This window comes from Oncorhynchus masou, chromosome 5, assembly GCF_036934945.1.
Source record: "Oncorhynchus masou masou isolate Uvic2021 chromosome 5, UVic_Omas_1.1, whole genome shotgun sequence".
Taxonomy (NCBI): Eukaryota; Metazoa; Chordata; class Actinopteri; order Salmoniformes; family Salmonidae; genus Oncorhynchus; species Oncorhynchus masou.
The window spans coordinates 24,646,823-24,666,604 of NC_088216.1; the positions used below are offsets into that span (position 1 = coordinate 24,646,823).

Here is a 19,782-nt window from a genome sequence, read left to right on the forward strand (position 1 = left end):
ACAACACTGTATATATATACATAATATGACATTTGAAATGTCTTTATTCTTTTGGAACTTCTGGGAGTCTAATGTTTGCTGTTCATTTGTATTGTTTGTTTCACTTTTGTTTATTATCTATTTCACTTGCTTTAGCAATGTTAACATGTGTTTTCCATGCCAATAAAGCACTTAATTTGAATTGAGAGATTCAGCCCCTTGTGTCTCTGTTTCATCCCATGCCCCCTGACTGGCACATGTTAACTGTGGTTGGCTCAGATTGCTGCCTGTTTGACAGAAACCTTCTCTCTCTCTCTTTCCCCCCAACTGTCTTTACAACAGAGGAAAAGCCTACAGATCATAACCTCATAATGGTGTTAATGGCTGATATTGGGCCAGTTTGACAGACACAGATTAAGCTCAGTCCTGGACTCAAATGCAATAGAGATTCTCCAGTAATGTGTCCAGGTAACCAGACCATTGAGTAGTTACAGTTGAAGTCGGAAGTTTACATTCACTTAAGTTGGGGTCATTAAAACTCGTTTTTCAACCACTCCACACATTTCTTGTTAACAAACTATAGTTTTGGCAAGTCGGTTAGGACATCTACTTTGTGCATGACACAAGTAATTTTTCCAACAATTGTTTACATACAGATTATTTCACTTATAATTCACTGTAACACAATTCCAGTGGGTCAGAAGTTTACATACACTAAGGTAATTGTGCATCTAAACAGATTGGAAAATTCCAGAAAATGATGTCATGGCTTTAGAAGCTTCGAATGGGCTAATTGACATAATTTGAGTCAATTGGAGGTATAACTGTGGATGTACCTTCAAACCTAGTGCCTCTTTGCTTGACATCATGGGAAAATCAAAATAAATCAGCCAAGACCTCCACAAGTCTGGTTCATCCCTGGGAGCAATTTCCAAACGCCTGAAGGTACCACGTTCATCTCTACAAACAATTGTATGCACGTAGAAACACCATGAGAGTATGCAGCCGTCATACCGCTCAGGAAGGAGACGCGTTCTGTCTCTTAGAGATGAACGTACTTTGGTGTGAAAAGTGCAAATCAATCCCAGAACGACAGCAAAGGACCTTGTGACGATGCTGTAGGAAACAGGTACAAATGTATCTATACCCACAGTAAAACGAGTCCTATATCGACATAACCTGAAAGGCCGCTCAGCAAGGAAGAAGCCACTGCTCCAAAACTGCCATAAAAAAGTCAGACTACGGTTTTCAACTGCACATGGGAACAAAGATCGTACTTTTTGGAGCAATGTCCTCTGCTCTGATGAAACAAAAATAGAACTGTTTGGCCATAATGGCCATTGTTATGTTTGGAGGAAAAAGGGGGAGGCTTGCAAGCCGAAGAACACCATCCCAACCGTGAAGCACGGGGGTGGCAGCATCATGTTGTCAGGGTGCTTTGCTGCAGGAGGGAAAGAAAATTATGTGGATATATTGAAGCAATATCTCAAGACATCAGTCAGGAAGTTAAAGCTTGGTCACAAATGGGTCTTCCAAATGGACAATAACCCCAAGCATACTTCCAAAGTTGAGGATATTCACCCTGGGCTCACCTTGTGTCTAGTAGAACGTTTGAATGGATGATGATCATACATGTCTTTGGGGTAGAGTTTGGGACTTGGGCTAACCTAAAGGAGAAACAATTCCCATAACAGTAAACAATGGCTTACCTGCTCACTCTAATAAACCAGTTTGAGGGACGGGGTGGCACTGGTGGTAAGGACAGACTATGTTTCACACAGACACACACTGAAGTCTCAAAACAGCCTTCTCCGGTTTTATGAGAAAACCAATCTAAGCAGTAGATAAAAAATGTGTTCAATTCATTGAAAATACTTTCTTCTAGGTTTTATCATTGGGATCACTGACTGACTAGTTCTCTCTCAAATCCACACAATGCTATTGGAATTGTAAATCCATCATTTCAAAAAACAAATTCTCTCTCTTCCTCCCTCTCGCTCATCTCTTTACCTCTTCTTCCCTCTCTCTCTCTCTCTCTCTCTCTCTCTCTCTCTCTCTCTCTCTCTCTCTCTCTCTCCTTCACCCCTCCCCCTCCAGGTTCGGCCCTCCCTTCCTCATGAGAGAGGAGCGTACCCTGTCCTGGGACCAGCTCCAGCAGAGTATCCTCAGCAAGCTCTATTACCTGATGCTGAACAGATCACAGGCTCAGGTCAGATAACACTGGCACCACTGGTCACTACCATTCATTCACTACTACTGGTTCCGACTGTTTACAACCTGAAACAGTAGTACATTCCACCTGAACAACCTCGTGCTATTACCACCACAAATAACATTCAGCCTACCAATATGCACGTAATGGAGAGTGGTGGAGATCCTAATGATCTAGTGAGTCTCTCATACACACACACACACATCCGGGAGTACACACACACACACATCCGGGAGTACACACACACACACACACACACATAATGACATACAAATCATAGTTTATTTGTCACGTGTGCCGAATACAAAAGGTATTCTTACAGTAAAATGCTTACTTACAGGCCCTAACCAACCATGCAATTTCTAAGTAAAAAATAGGTATTAGGTGAACAATATATAAGTAAAGAAATTAAAAAAAACAATAGTAAAAAAAACAGCCTTGCTACTGTTATTTTTCACTATATACAGTAGCGAGGCTCTATACAGGCACTGGTTAGTCGGGCTAATTGAGGTAGTATGTACATGGAGGTATGGTTAAAGTGACTATGCATATATGATAAACAGAGAGTAGTAGTTGTGTAAAAGAGGGGTTGGCGGGTGGTGGGTGGCGGGACACAATGCAGATAGTCCGGGTAGCCATTTGATTTGACCTGTTCAGAAGTCTTATGGCTTGGGGGTAAAAGCTGTTGAGAAGCCTTTTGGTCCTAGACTTTGCGCTCCGGTACTGCTTGCCATGTGGTAGTAGAGAGAACAGTCTATGACCTGGGTGGCTGGGGTCTTTGACAATATTTTAGGGCCTTCCTCTGACAGAGCCTGGTGTCGACCTCCTCCCTGTAGGCTGTCTCGTCAGTCGTGGGTGAACAGGGAGTACAGGAGGGGACTGAGCATGCATCCCTGAGGGGCTCCAGTGTTGAGGATCAGTGTGGTAAATGTGTTGCTACCTACCATCACCACTTGGGGACGGCCTGTCAGGAAGTCCAGGATCCAGTTGCAGAAGGAGGTGTTGAATCCCAGGATCCTTAGATTAGTAATGAGCTTTGAGGGTACTATGGTGTTGAACGCTGAGCTGTAGTCAATGAATAGCATTCTCACATAGGTGTTCCTTTGTCCAGATGGGAAAGGGCAGTGTAGAGTGCAATAGAGATTGCATCATCTGTGGATCTGTTTGGGCGGTATGCAAATTGGAGTGGGTCTAGGGTTTCTGGGATAATGGTGTTGATGTGAGCCATTACCAGCCTTTCAAAGCACTTCATGGCTACGGACATGAGTGCTTCGGTCTGTAGTCATTTTGGCAGGTTGCCTTATTGTTCTTGGGCACCGGGACTATGGTGGTCTGCTTGAAACATGTTGGTATTTCAGACTCAATCAGGAGTGGTTTGAAAATGTCAGTGAAGACACCTGCTAGTTGGTCAGCACATGCCCGGAGCATACGTCCTGGTAATCCGTCTGGCGCCGCAGCCTTGTGTATGTTGATCTGTTTAAAGGTCTTACTCACGTCGGCTACTTGAGAGTGTAATCACACAGTGTTCCGGAACAGCTGATGCTCTCATGCATGCCTCAGTGTTTGCTTGCATCGAAGCGAGCATAGAAGTGATTTAGCTCGTCTGGTTGGCTCGTGTCACTGGGCAGCTCGCAGCTGTGCTTCCCTTTGTAGTCTGTAAGCACTGCCACATGAGACGAGCGTCGTAGCCGGTGTAGTATGATTCAATCTTAGTCCTGTACTGACGCTTTGCCTGTTTGATGGTTCGTTGCAGGGCATAGCAGGATTTCTTATCAACTTCCGGGTTAGAGTCCCGCACCTTGAAAGCGGCAGCTCTACCCTTTAGCTAGTGCGAATGTTGCCTGTAATCCATGGCTTTTGGTTGGGGTATGTACGTACAGTCACTGTGGGGACGACGTCCTCGGTGCACTTATTGATAAAGCCAGTGACTGATGTGGGGTACTCCTCAATGCAACCGGAAGAATCCCGGAACATTTTTTATTTCACCTTTTATTTAACCAGGTAGGCTAGTTGAGAACAAGTTCTCATTTACAACTGCGACCTGGCCAAGATAAAGCAAAGCAGTGCGACACAAACAACAACAGAGTTACACATGGAATTAACAAACATACAGTCAATAATACAATAGAAAAAGTCTATATACAGTGTGTGAAAATGAGGTGTGTTAAGGGAGGTAAGGCAGTAAATAGGCCAAAGCGGCAAAATAATTACAATATAGCAAATTAAACACTGGAGTGATTGATGTGCATAAGATGAATGTGTAAGTAGAGATACTGGGGTGCAAAGGAGAAAAATAAACAAATAACAGTATGGGGGTGAGGTAGTTGGATGGGCTATTAACAGATGGGCTATGTACAGCTGCAGTGATCTGTGAGCTGCTCTGACAGCTGGTGCTTAAACTTAGTGAGGGAGATATGAGTCTCCAGCTTCAGTTATTTTTGCAGTTCATTCCAGTCATTGGCAGCAGAGAACTAGAAGGAAAGGCGACCAATGAGGAATTGGCTTTGGGGGTGACCAGTGAAATATACCTGCTGGAGCGCGTTCTACAGTTGGGTGCTGCTATGGTGACCAGTGAGCTGAGATAAGGCGGGGCTTTACCTAGCAACGACTTATAGATGACCTGGAGCCAGTGGGTTTGTTGACAAATATGAAGCGAGGGCCAGCCAACGAGAGCATACAGGTCGCAGTGGTGGGTAGTATATGGGGCTTTGGTGACTAAACAGAGGGCGCTATGATAGACTGCATCCAATTAGCTGAGTATGGGTAACATGTTCCAGTCTGTGATAGCAAAACAGTCCTGTAGTTTAGCATCTGCTTCATCTGACTACTCTTTTATAGACCGAGTCACTGGTGCTTCCTGCTTTAATTTTTGCTTGTAAGCTGGAATCAGGAGGATAGAGATGTGGTCAGATTTACCAAATGGAGGGCGAGGGAGAGCTTTGTACGCGTCTCTGTGTGTGTAGTACAGGTGATCTAGAATGTTTTTTTCCCTCCGATTGCGCGTTGATAGAGATGAAGTAAAACTGATTTAAGTTTCCCTCTATTAAAGTCTCTGGCCACTAGGAGCGCTGCCTCTGGGTGAGCGGTTTCCTGTTTGCTTATTTCCTTATACAGCTGACTGAGTGCGGTCTTAGTGCCAGCATCCATCTGTGGTGGTAAATAAACAGCCACGAAAAGTATAGATGAAAACTCTATTGGCAAATAGTGTTGTGTACAGTTTATCATAAGATACTCTACTTCAGGCCATCAAAATTTAGACACTTCCTTAGATTTCGTGCACCAGCTGTTGTTTACAAATATGCACAGACCCCCCCCCCCGTCTTAGCCGGTACAGCGAATATACCCTGCTGGCTGAATATCCATTAAATCATTCAGCCACAATTCCGTGAAACATATGATGTTACAGTTTTTGATATCCTGCTGGTAGGATATTCGTGATCGTACCTCGTCTAATTTATTGTCCAGTGATTGTATGTTGGCGAGTAATATTGACAGTAACGGCAGCTTTTCCCACTCGCCTTCTGCGGCTCCTTACGAAATATTTGGAACATATGCAGACACTCTTGAGACACAAGCCACCGTGTGTGTGCGTCCGTGTGCTCTTGAGTCCTCAACAACTTCCTGGATAAAATAACCCCATCATTTCAAACGGGAGGCGTTCCTTTAACCGGAGTGGCCGTAGGGACTGTCTCAGGACTCTCCATTTACACCCAGTCAGTTTAGACTCTGCCTGAGACACATTATCTGCTGTCTCACTGCTCCTTGTAACTGACAGGACAGCCCCATTGTTCTCTCACCATAGCAATTAACTCTAGATGTGTAACAAGTGCGCTGAGAGTCGGGAAGCAAGGGCAGGGAGTGAGTGTTTGAATAAATAATTGAAACTAATAAACACATAACACAAACAACGCGCCGACATGAAAACAGAGTCAACGACACCTGAGGAAAGAACCAAGGGGAGTGACAGATATTGGGAAGATAATCAAGGAGGTGATGGGAGTCCAGGTGAGTGTCATGAGGTACATGTGTGTGAGACGATGGTGACAGGTGTGCGGGTTAATCAGCAGCCTGATGACCTAGAGGCCGTACGTGACCGTACCCCCTCCCCGACGCGCGGCTCCTGCCGCAGGACGCCGTCAAAGAGGACAACCCGGGGATCAAGAGCGGACCGGTCACCCCTGCTGATGCACGAGATCCTGTTTTTTTTTTTTTTTTTTTTTTTAACTTCATTTTTTCATTATGGGGTATTGTCTGTAGATGATTTTAATAAATGTTATATTCAGGCTGTAATACAACAGAATGTGTAAAGGGGAATGACCACTTTCTGAAGGCACTGTATGTTGTTGAGAAACCCACAGGAGGTGCCACAACATCTTGTGAATTTCCTCTACCACAAAACAAATAAGAATGACATGAGAAAGCAGGACAAACTACACTTTGAAGTGAAAAATCCCCCAGGGAGTCAAACAAACACCTCAAATACAAGTAAATGCCAAACAATAATTCTGTCCTGGAACTTAACTGTGAATTCAGTCTGCATACAGCTTTGCTATGAATGAGAAATAAAGGGAACCAGACAGTGCAGTTGATGGTCACACAGCTTGACGGAGTTAACTTAACAAAGAGCTTGTTGCCGTGGAGATGCATATCAGGGTGTCAACATTAGGTGTAAAGAAATAGTTCCTTCTCTGTGGGGGTAGGACCTTGTTTGGGGCCTATCACCCTTTGCACTACCTTGACTTTGAGCCCAGCGCTGTTTGCTCTGGATAAGGCCTCCTTGTCAAACACTACACTATCACCATGGCGTCTCCCATAGCGACAGGGCAGCCCGCCTTAGGAGCTGAGGATAGTTGTGTGTATAAAAAGCAAGTGTCAAGGTGAAGTGAGGGGGTCATTGTCTATAGCAGTGGTCACTGACTGGTCGATCTCCAAGGCATTCCTAGTCGGTTATTTATGTAAAAAACAACAACCATACATTAATATTTTTAAAATATGTCTCACACTGTTGACGATAGGTACACATCATGATTCAGCTGCCCTGCGCGCCGGGTAGGCATCATGTTCCCATTCTGAACCATTTAATATGGTCTGAGAAGAACAACAATGCATTGGCAGGGCAATATGCAGAGATAATGTTTTGGGCCTATAGCCTACTGCACAAACCTCATTACTACAGTACTGCCTTTAATAGGTTAATGATACATAAGTGTACATTTTCAAGTCATGTCATAAATAATGCATGTGTACCAAACCATGGTTCCTGCTTAATGTGTGTGTAGAGTAGCCCTACAGTGTATAGTGAATGCAGGATGGCCAGGGGAAGGGGCTCATTGCTTACAGTACTTATAATGTCTATAGTGGATCCACTGTAACAAATTGAGGACATACCGGTCTACGTAATACCGGTCTTGTCTTTAGTCTCTCCCTGTATTCTGGATCAAATCTGTGTGTTATCAGGGCAGAAGCCACAGTGGGATGTATGGATGCTGACATAACTCCACCACTCTGCTCAGTGCATCTAGTCACGTGGGCTCCCTCTCCGGCCTCTAGGTCACCAGACTGCTCGAAATGGCGCAGACCTGTCACCATCGTTACGCGCATTATGACACTCACCTGGTCTCCGTCACCTCCTTGATTACCTGCCCTTTATATGTCACTCCCTTTGGTTTCTTCCCCAGTTGTCATTGTTCCTGTTCTAAGTCGGTGCTCTGTTTGTGTTTCTTGTTTTGTTCTTTTATTTATTCAACGGATTCACTCCCTGAACTTGCTTCCCGACTTTCCGCGTACATCGTTGCACCACCAAAACAGTCTAGACATTTCAGCCAATCTTTTCAAACAGCTCTTACACTAAAAGGGCATTATCATCATTTTCACAGTATTATTCCAAACTCAGTGTGGATATGTATAGCTATATATAAAACACAGTAAAATCTCATTTTTGACTGCACTAGGCCTTTAATGTGATCCTTAGTTTGACCCCATGTTTCATTCTCACACACAATGTTACATCAGATAACTGATGCATGTCGGCTGCTCAATGTATAAACTTCAACTTCCCTTGAACCCTCTATCTATCTATCTATCTATCTATCTATCTATCTATCTATCTATCTATCTATCTATCTGTATTCACATTTCATATTAGCTTAACATCAAACTAACATAACAAGCTGCAGTTCATACATTATCAATGGACCAAGCTGCAGTTCATATAAAGGATTATGATTTAGGGAGCAGAAAAATCCGTATCGAAATGGTGTGGTAAGTTCCTTGCCACACCATGTGTTGTAGAGGTCAGATCTTGCAGTTGGAAGATCCCACATTACATAAAAGCTTTAGTACCCACCTACATATGAGTCATTCCAGCATTGTGTCAACTTCAGACAAAGGAGATGATTGTGGACTACAGGAAGAAGGGGACAGAGCACGCCCCCATTCTTATCGACGGGGCTGTAGTGGAGCAGGTTGAGAGCTTCAAGTCCAATCACACCAAGACAGTCCTGAAGAGGGCACGACAAAACCTATTCCCCCTCGGGAGACTGAAAAGATTTGTCATGGGTCCTCAGATTCTCAAAAGGTTCTACAGCTACACCATCGAGAGAATCCTGGTTGCATCACTGCCTGGTATGGCAACTGCCCGGCCTCCGACCGCAAGGCACTACAGAGGGTAGTGCGTACAGCCCAGTATATCACTAGGGCCAAGCTTCCTGCCATCCAGGACCTCTATACCAGGCGGTCAGAGGAAGGCTCTAAAAATGGTCAAAGACTCCAGCCACCATTGTCATAGACTGTTCTCCCTGCTACCGCACGGCAAGTGCCAAGTTTAGGTCCAAGAGGCTTCTAAACAGCTTCTACCCCCAAGCCATAAGACTCCTGAACATCTAATCAAATGGCTACCCAGACTATTTGCATTGCCCCCCCCTCTTTTACACCGCTGCTACTCTCTGTTGTTATCATCTATCACTTTAATAACCCTACCTACATGTACATATTACCTCAATTACCTCGACTAACCGGTGCCTCCGCACATTGACTGTACCGGTACCCCCGTATATAGTCTTGCTATTGTTATTTTACAACTGCTCTTTAATTACCTGTTACTTTTTTTCATATTTTTCTTTAAACTGCATTGTTGGTTAGAGGCTCGTAGATAAGCATTTCACTTTAATGTTGTGTTCAGCGCATGTGACAAATAACATTTGATTTGGTTCAGTCGGCAGTATGCTGATAACTGTTGGATCAAATCTACAAGTTGGATCAGAATGTACGAGACAGATAACTTTGAGGCTCCGGGAGGATGTGTCTCTTTGAAAAGGATCCCATGTGTGTTGGAAATGGCACCCCATGCAGAAGTAGTGCACTATATAGGGAATAAGGTGTCATTTGAGACAGGTAGGGTGTCATTTGATTTTGACCAAGTCACCCAGGCTTGGTGTATTTTCTGCACCATACAGTTTGTTGTTCTCGCAAGCTGTGTTTTTTGATCATTTGTGTCTGTACCCAACAAATACAAACATTTGCTGAAAAGGAAGATAAGGATATTCTCTCCTCATGGCTATGTCGGTTTAATATTTAATCCCACTTGATTTGTCCCGAATCCAGACAGATTAAAAGTAGTACCAATACCCTCCAGAAAGACAGTGATATGACATGAAATCTTCACAGGCATTAAATAAACAGGTGTTTATCTAATCTTCAACATGCACACAAACACACACACACACCCCTCCACTCACTTTCACTCCACTCTCCCTCATCCAAAGAAGTTCCCTCGAGTTCCAAATTTCCCTTAAACTCACTTATAAACTCACCCTAATTGCTCATCAACGATGACTTGTTCATTATGGTCGTACGAAAGATAGCCTCACAACCGCATATGTATGGTCCACTCCCCCGAACAAAATACTTCTTTGCCATTTTCATTTGGTGGTTACGGTCTTATTAACTAGGATGCATCCCAAGTGACACCCTATTCCCTACACAGTGCACTACTTTTGACCAGAGCCCTATGGCTCTAGTAGTGCACTGTGTAGGGAACAGGTTGCCGTTTGGGACGCAGAGTTACTCATTTATTTCTCTGTATGCTTGGCTGCGGCTCTATTCTCCAGCGGCCTTCATTCCAAATGAGACCATTAGGTTTAATTTGCGACGTGATTCTCCTCTCTACCTTCTAATAACTTAGCCCCTCTTGTCTAATTCATCTCCTAATGCACCTTGTTCAGTCAAGGGTGGAGCTGAGGAGCTAGAGACACCGCTAACAATGCTGTTGTTATGAGTGGAACCTATGCCCATTTGTGATACATTTTTACTTTAGTAAAAAGAAAGATATCGTACTGCTTGCTCCCGCAGTGTTCTTACAGTATTACAATGCACTTGTATTATAGAAACAGTTTGTACGATATCTCCTCTAGTGTCATCTTACCACGTCTTATCTCATGTCTCACTTATCTCGTCGAATGCCCGTGTCTCCCTACAGAATGCAGGGTTGCTGTTCAAGGTCAGAGTGGTGGGAGGATCTGCCTCCTACAGCTACCTGTCCCCACAAGATGGACGCCCTCTCTTCCACCCTGCCGTGGACAGGTAAGACCACCAGCACCTGCATTATCCATCTCTCTCGTGCGCTTTCTCTCTCCTATCTCTCTCTCTCGCACTCACACTCTTATCTCTCTTTTTCTCTTTCATTCTCTCTTTTTCCCCTCTCTCTTTCTCTCTCACTCTCTCTCTTTCTTTCTCTCTCTCTCTCTGTCAAAATACCTGAACTAAGCTACTATGTGTACATAAAGCCTCTACTCAAATGCCTGTCATTGAGTATCTTTTTTTTTCACTGTCAGACATAAAATGGTAAACCACGGTATCTCTGAACACTCAGAAACATCACAGGTGAGTGAATGTCATGTTGAAGTAGAGATCACTTGCCTATTCTGTGCAAACAGTGCCTTTGAGAAGCCAATGAGCCATGAGGGGCTTTCTGTAAAAAGGTAGAGGAATCAAGTCGCAGTGAAGATAAGACAAGAGCCTTTATTCTCCCTCCTGTAGAGCGGGTTCAGCTGTCGTAGGAGCCACAGGGAGCTCCATCTAAAGCTGTGCTGTTGTTGTGATGTGACGGTATAGTGCAGTAGTAGGACTCAAGCCATGGGAGTTCTATTGAGGAGGTGGGACATGGGGTCAGACGCTAGGTAAAAGTAAACTTGTCTCGGGGTGAGTGAGTTCGGGGAAGAGGGGTTGCCTGTGTGACCCTCTCTGATCAGCGTTTGCAAGAGAAGATGTGTCATCGAATGTTAAACCGTCTGACCATTTATATACAGAGATACATAGATGGATCATAAAAACTTCTTGATCTGAATAATCTTTGAGTTGAATTGACCAGAATGAATAAGTGGTATCCTAGCTGACTATCCGTTATCCTTTGTTCTGGCAATTCATCTCACTCAAGAGCATGACCATTCAGTTCTCAATGTCCTTGAATTACAATGCGGTTATAAACAAAAACATGGTTCCGTTGTTATTTCAATTGTGTTCTTCCCTAAAGCTAGAGAGGAGCCATTCTGTCTGGTCTTTATGTTGAAAAAAATAATATTTTCATCATAACACAACATTACTGTATTCCTCTTACAATGTAATTGCACCAACTCATTTTTCATAAACGGACATGCAAGGAGACTTGTGGGGATTGACTTCTGCACAGCGTTGGCTTTACAAACATGTCATATGGAAGTTATTTCATAGACTCTTCCCTGGCCAATGGCGAACATGATGTTCCTTAGAAACAGTACATAGCCTGAGGCAACAGTTTCAGGTATGAACAAGATTCGATTAAAGAGAAAGAGTCTCTTTAGGAAAGAACCACATTGGGTCTGTGTGTGGTCAGGAAGGTATTCTGCTAGAGGCAGAGGGGAAGGTGAGCCACAAACACATGGAGACAGGAGACTTTCTCCTCATATCAAGTATACAGACAGGAGGAGAGAGAGACAGAGAGAATAGCAGCTGACTGACAAGTAGCTGGTTGCCTGAGGACTGAGTAGGTGGACGGCTCTGTACAACAGGGGGGCATGGTGTCATCATCAGACACTCTTTAAGGCTTCTGAAGGTCAAAGATGTGGCCCTTGGACACTGGAAAAGGGCACTGGGAAAGGTCAAGGGCACTGAGAAATGGCTCGACAGGCTTACCACCCTCTCTGGGAGTGTGTGCATGCATGTGTACGTCTCTCTCTCTCTCTCTCGCTCTTTCCCCTGGTGCTAATTTCAACCGCTCCTTCAGGGTATCAGGAGGTCTGGTATTATAAAAGGAAGTTGTATTGATTGGCAGGGAAACGAAAGGTGAAGAGGAGGGGGAGGTTTGAGAAGTAGGACTGTTCTCAAGGGAATTAGAATGGCGTGTGACGGACAAGGGATGAGACACAGGCATGGCCATTGAAGGAGCGCGTGTGTGTGTGACACACATGCATGTGTATGAAGGAGCCATTGGAACCACAATAGTGCTTTGAAATAGAGGGCATTGTTGTCTGAGTGTATTGAGGCTGGATTCCAAGTCCGAGTACATGACAAAGATCCATTGTAAAGAGTTGTGACACAAGTGCCTCTTGACATGGTCATTCTGTACTGAAAATACAGTCAACACAATTGGAATTCAGGGGGGGGAACATCCTTGATTTCATTTTGTGGGATTAGCATTTTTATCCAGGCAAAAGAATAACAGTGACATCATATTCTGTCTCTCTCCGCATCTCTGTAACTCTTATTTTAATCTCTTTCATGAAAGAGACAAAAACAAATCCTATAAGCAGCTCTGCTATAGTGCCTAAGTGCCTGCTCTTTGCCCCCCAGTTAGTAAAGTCATAAGTAAGCATTTAAGACGTTGGGTTCATACCGTGGCAGACTTTTCCGCTCTGAATTACACCGTCAGATTAATTTTGACAAGCAGCCTCTCTTCCTTAATTGCAATTGTTTGGATTGTGGATTTGAAGGCGGGTTGGAATAATGTGTGAACGTGAAAGGAATTAATGGGGCCGTGGTCTTCTGTGGAGCGAAGCTGGCTTTTAATTCTGAGGTGATATTGATGAACACAATAAACATGCATCCAGACATGATTACACACACACACACAAAGAACATCCTTTACATTATAAAGAGTCACAGATTCAGTCCTTTGTGCTCATACAGTGTGTGCACACGCCTGTCCATGCTAACAAGGTATCAGTTTCACTTTGAAATTAAACGTCTATGGGTGAAGTCATGGTAAACGTTGTTTTTTGACATTTAAGTTGAGACACTGTTACCTAACTCCCCATAAGTTAAATACAAACACTTGCTGGGGGTGAAAGTTTGGGAAAGGCATTATACCATTGCCCAGCACTGGGATTGAACACGAAACCCTCAACGCCAGATTGCAGCTTTTAAACCCATCCACCATCCCTGTCCACAACACCCTAGCAAGCCAACAGCTTACTTTAAAGTAATAGCGCTCACTTTTCCCCCTAGTGGCCGGTTTTGAAGGCAATTCTACACGTTCTTGGGACCTGGTTGGATGTCTCTACTTTGACTTCAAACTAAAGAAATGTCAGACTACATCCACTATTGAAGCAGTGTCCTTTACATCCCAGTTTCCTTTATGTCCCAGTGTCCTGCAGGTAGAGGAGGTGTTAGGTCTGTCTCAGTGTGTATTCATCACTCATCACTGTCTGTCTGTAGCCACTGGGACTGTGACCTTCGGTTGAGTCAACAGACAGCAGCACGCACACTGACACAACCGAGGACTAACTTACCTTTACAACTTACACTTTCAAGGACACAAGCAAACACACGCTCACACACCAAATGAATAGTTCTTCTGACGGCAGTGCTTCAGACACTAAGTTGATTCCCCAGATGGATTTCTCCGTCTGTGTGTCTACCTCAGAACTCCCTGTTTTCTGGAGAGTGATTGTTGAAGAGAGAGATGTTGAAGGTTGCCTTTTATAGCACCCCTTTGTGTCAATGAGACCAAAAGGGAGATGAATGATCCTTGTCACACAACAGTGTCGTGTCTCTTGTGGCAGCTGCTTGGCAACAGTTGAAAGTCACAGAGAAGAGTACAGAGCACTCAGTTCACAGTTATAACAGAAAGCAGCATCTTTCATTAAATGGATGTCTTTTCAGTCACTTTCATTTCATGCTGGTTTAGTAATCAACACTATGATCAAGGTGGTTTGATTTTACTCTTGACGTCAATACCTTATGGAAGCCTGACACCTAGTGGCGCATTTCAGAGCTTCCCACTGTGCCCACTAACCGGTGCCCATTGTATTTCACTGCACCAGCACCTCTTATCATCAATCAAACTCACCACAAAGATTACCTGTACATTTGAGTCAGGAATGTTTTACCGTGATGGAAGTCTCAGGTAAACAATGGCTTGACTTAGAATACAGAATACTGATGTTTGTTTACATGCACACACACACACACACACACACACACACACACACACACACACATATACACCATAACTAATAGGGAAAGGTTAGCATGGGAAAGGTTAGCATGGACCTGATGGCATCTCAAAACAATGTCTGACACTTTTGGATTCCGAAGGCTTGACGACTGTGCTTACAAACTGGGAATACTGCAAGTATCATGCTGCAGAATACTGATGTGAATTACAGTGTAAGTTACAGATGGACTTCAATAAATGCAGTGTAATACGACATATAATACAACTCCCATTGTAATGGCATTTTAAAACAGTAATCCTTGAGGTATGAGACACAAACCTTTGTCTATGTGAAAAAATGACTGTATGGGATACCTAGGCCAGCTCTATCCCAGTGGTAGTCTAGTAGACACTGTATCCAGTGGTAGTCTAGTAGACACTGTATCCAGTGGTAGTCTGGTAGACATTGTACCCAGTGGTAGTCTAGTAGACATTGTATCCAGTGGTAGTCTAGTAGACATTGTACCCAGTGGTAGTCTGGTAGACATTGTACCCAGTGGTAGTCTAGTAGACATTGTATCCAGTGGTAGTCTAGTAGACATTGTACCCAGTGGTAGTCTGGTAGACATTGTACCCAGTGGTAGTCTGGTAGACATTGTACCCAGTGGTAGTCTGGTAGACATTGTACCCAGTGGTAGTCTAGTAGACATTGTATCCAGTGGTAGTCTAGTAGACATTGTACCCAGTGGTAGTCTGGTAGACATTGTACCCAGTGGTAGTCTGGTAGACATTGTACCCAGTGGTAGTCTGGTAGACATTGTACCCAGTGGTAGTCTGGTAAACATTGTACCCAGTGGTAGTCTGGTAAACATTGTACCCAGTGGTAGTCTGGTAGACTTTGTACTCAGAAGATAGTGTGTATTCATCATGTAATATGTTTTCCAGAGCCCTGAAGTTATGTGGCCCAGGAGGACCACCCCACGTGAAGCTGGTGATTGAGTGGGAACACAAGATCAAAGAATGGTGAGCACTGGACATACACATGTACACACACCAAATCAATTGACTCAGAAACACACACACACACATTCATTATTTATTGCTTAGAACGATTCACTCTGTCTTTATCTCGCTCACTCTCTCACAAACACACACACTCATACCCCAACTTTTTGTGTGTGTGTGTGTCAGTCTGTTTGGTAACATCCAGGAGGAGGTGGTGAAGGACTCAGAGAGTGTGAGAGTCCAGCAGCAGCAGCACCTGCAGCAGCACAGCTGTACCCTGGACGACTGCTTTCAGCTCTACACCAAAGAGGAACAGGTAACATGGACTGTACAATATCGTCCAATGCAACTGGTCTTAACCTACCCTTGGGTTACTGAACATTAAAGATGCACTATGCAGAAATTGTACCTCCTTTCAATGAGAATGATAGATCTCTATGTGAATTGGGTCGAGTCGACCAAAAAGTTACAGTACATATAGCAGCTTTAATATTGCATTAGTCGATTCATAAGTTAATTACTCACTCACTCACTGTTAGTGGAATTCTAAATTCCTCTGTATTGTTTCCCAATCAGAATTAAATACTCTGTCAATGCATTCGAAGGGATTGTAAGACCCAATATTTTTATAAGAATGGACAGAGCCCCGGTCTTAAAAGTCAGGTAACAGCGTTTAATTCAAGAGAGTACTGGTATATACACATTTTTCCACAGGTTATAAACTGAAAATGACGTCAGCGTTTTCTAATGTTCTATCTCTTCATGACACCGGTAGAGAGGCCCTATAGTTCTCGAGCCTTCCCTCCTCGCCTGTAGCCAAGTTCAGTCCGTGTAGATAGCATTCTAGACAGTCTAGAGATAGTCCGTCCCTGCCATCTGGAGATAGTTCATCCATTTGTACCAAGACACTGTTCTAAACTCCTGACTATATTATATACAATTGGGAATGGGAGCGAGAGAGAAAATTCATATATGTACAGTAACATTTAGTATTTTAATTAGTACATATACAGTACCATAATTGTATTCTGATTAGTACACCCTGATTGAAATGTATACATAATTAGTCATTATAGATAAAAATTCCCTTAACACTCACTCACTCATTCTTTCACTCTCACTCCCTGAGTATTTTTATATGGTTTTGGACAAACGTAGTGTATGAAGACTATAACTTTATCTGAGACTTCACCACTGACCGTGTGTGTGTTCTCTCCAGCTGGCCCCAGACGACGCATGGAAGTGTCCCCACTGACCGTGTGTGTGTTCTCTCCAGCTGGCCCCAGACGACGCATGGAAGTGTCCCCACTGACCGTGTGTGTGTTCTCTCCAGCTGGCCCCAGACGACGCATGGAAGTGTCCCCACTGACCGTGTGTGTGTTCTCTCCAGCTGGCCCCAGACGACGCATGGAAGTGTCCCCACTGACCGTGTGTGTGTTCTCTCCAGCTGGCCCCAGACGACGCATGGAAGTGTCCCCACTGACCGTGTGTGTGTTCTCTCCAGCTGGCCCCAGACGACGCATGGAAGTGTCCCCACTGACCGTGTGTGTGTTCTCTCCAGCTGGCCCCAGACGACGCATGGAAGTGTCCCCACTGACCGTGTGTGTGTTCTCTCCAGTTGGCCCCAGACGACGCATGGAAGTGTCCCCACTGACCGTGTGTGTGTTCTCTCCAGCTGGCCCCAGACGACGCATGGAAGTGTCCCCACTGACCGTGTGTGTGTTCTCTCCAGCTGGCCCCAGACGACGCATGGAAGTGTCCCCACTGACCGTGTGTGTGTTCTCTCCAGCTGGCCCCAGACGACGCATGGAAGTGTCCCCACTGACCGTGTGTGTGTTCTCTCCAGCTGGCCCCAGACGACGCATGGAAGTGTCCCCACTGACCGTGTGTGTGTTCTCTCCAGTTGGCCCCAGACGACGCATGGAAGTGTCCCCACTGACCGTGTGTGTGTTCTCTCCAGCTGGCCCCAGACGACGCATGGAAGTGTCCCCACTGACCGTGTGTGTGTGTTCTCTTCAGCTGGCCCCAGACGACGCATGGAAGTGTCCCCACTGTAAGCAGCTCCAGCAGGGCATGGTGAAGATGTCCCTTTGGACCCTCCCCGACATCCTCATCCTCCACCTCAAACGCTTCCGACAGGTAACTGGAGCCGATCACATGTAGCGGATTGCCGTTCTTCCCAAAAGCACCACAATGGAAATAAGTCATTAATTGTGTTAACCTTGATAGTTGATTAAAAATTCAATGATTCAGGTGGGCGAGCGGCGCAACAAGCTGTCCACCCAGGTGCGCTTCCCCCTGGCCGGGTTGGATATGGCCCCCCACGTGGTGAAGAGGTCCCAGAGCATGAGGAACCTGGGGGACCTGGGACCCTGGCCCCCCACATGGAAACAGCCTGAAGGCAACAGTCATCATATTAGTCACCCAGACATGGCCCTGCCTCCTGACTTCCTCTATGACCTCTATGCAGTGTGTAACCACCATGGTGGGATGCACGGCGGACATTACACAGGTACTGGTTGGCCATTGATATACCATTGATGTAGGAGACGTGATGTTGAGGAGAGAGGCATACTGACTGGCTGTTGATCGAGAAGTGAGGAGAGAATATTGTTAGTGAGAGAGATGCCTACTGCCAAATAATGATGATACATAGGACATGCATAACAGTGCAGTGCCCTCCTCTATAGTGGTCACATGAACTTACATTACTATACCCAGGACATAATGATTGTGGTGCAGCCTGTCTCTACAGTCCTGTGTGCGTCTTGCAGCGTACTGCAGGAACTCAGTGGACGGTCAGTGGTACAGCTATGACGACAGCAGTGTGGACCTGGTGCCTGAGGAGGAGGTGTGTACCAGGGGGGCCTACATACTGTTCTACCAGAGACGCAACGTCATCCCCCCCTGGTCCGCCAGCAGCTCAATCAGAGGTGGGTAGTGTACCACACACAAACACACAGGCATGGACACACACACGTCACAGGAGAGAGTTCACTCAGGGTTCAATTCCACTACAACTCCGTACAGAGGTAGTATTAGATACATCAAGACCATTCAGCCTTTATCCACTAAATGTTAACTCATAACGGCAGGTTTCACTCATGTCTGAAATACATGGTGTTGCAAGCACCATGCTCCAACCACCTGAACCAGCAAAACCTCAATGTGATATTTCAATTGTTAAATGCTTTATTGTACATAGCAATTATCTGTGTAGTTTTTCTGTGTGTTTTCTGTATTGACTGGATTGGAACTGACATGCGTAGGTGTCTTTTTGGTTCAGTGCCCATAGTCACAGAAACGTCTCTCTCCCCTCTGTAGGCTCCACTAGTTCCTCCATGTCGGACCACTGGCTGGTCCGTCTGAATGGGGACAGTAAGAGGGGTAGTCTGGTGTCCCGCTCCTCCACCACCTGCCCCTCCTCTGTCCACGACTCCCCGGAGTCCCCCGTCTTCCTTGATGACCCCCCAAGAGAGGAGGAAGGTGAGGGGCCTGGGAAACATGAGGTGCATGGTAAACCAAAGAAAGGTAAAAGAAAATATTTTCAAAACGTTCTTCGGTCTTCATTCCATTGGTGGTGGAAGGGTGATGGGTGGTGGTGGTGAGTTTTCCCATTACTACAGTAGGGGAGAGTGGGGTAAGTGGAGTGGTTTATATTCAACATCACTCCGTCAAGGGAAACAGTATTATTTCTAACAAAGATATTTACATACACTGAGTATACCAAACATTGGGAATACCTTATTAATATTTAATTACCCCGTTTTGCCCTCAGAACAGCCTCAGTTTGTCAGGGCATGGACTCTACAAGGTGTCAAAAGTGGCCCACTGGCCCAAGTGGCCCACTGGCCCATGTTGACTCCAATGCTTTCCAAAGTTGTGTCAAGTTGGCTGGATGTCCTTTGGGTGTTGGACCATTCTTGATACACACGGGAAACTGTTGAGGCCCTGTTGTTACATCATACCTCATATCCCAGCGAATTATATACTTCCGGCGCCGACAGAGATGGCCGCCTCGCTTCGCGTTCCTAGGAAACTATGCAGTTTTATTTCTTACATTAGTACCCCAGGTCATCTTAGGTTTCATTACATACAGTCGAGAAGAACTACTGAATATAAGAGCAGCGTCAACTCACCATCAGTACGACCAAGAATATGACTTTCGCAAAGTGGA

General features: G+C 44.9%; 1 protein-coding gene across 3 annotated transcripts in view; it reads left to right on the forward strand.

The window, feature by feature from the left end:
• The window catches only part of LOC135537435 (ubiquitin carboxyl-terminal hydrolase 43-like), a 112,664-nt gene that overhangs the window by 82,598 nt on the left and 10,284 nt on the right, over positions 1-19,782 (forward strand). For 2 of the 3 annotated variants that reach the window (XR_010455217.1, XM_064963602.1), the window contains exons 8-15: positions 2,077-2,188; positions 10,668-10,771; positions 15,546-15,623; positions 15,792-15,921; positions 17,625-17,744; positions 17,859-18,117; positions 18,380-18,538; positions 18,930-19,136. Coding sequence is in view for 2 of the 3 variants with exons in the window: in XM_064963602.1 (XP_064819674.1) it covers positions 2,077-2,188; positions 10,668-10,771; positions 15,546-15,623; positions 15,792-15,921; positions 17,625-17,744; positions 17,859-18,117; positions 18,380-18,538; positions 18,930-19,136 (1,169 nt within the window). In the remaining variant the exon portion in view is untranslated. The remainder of the gene's footprint in view (positions 1-2,076; positions 2,189-10,667; positions 10,772-15,545; positions 15,624-15,791; positions 15,922-17,624; positions 17,745-17,858; positions 18,118-18,379; positions 18,539-18,929; positions 19,137-19,782) is intronic. The other variant, XM_064963609.1, reaches the window with a different exon arrangement.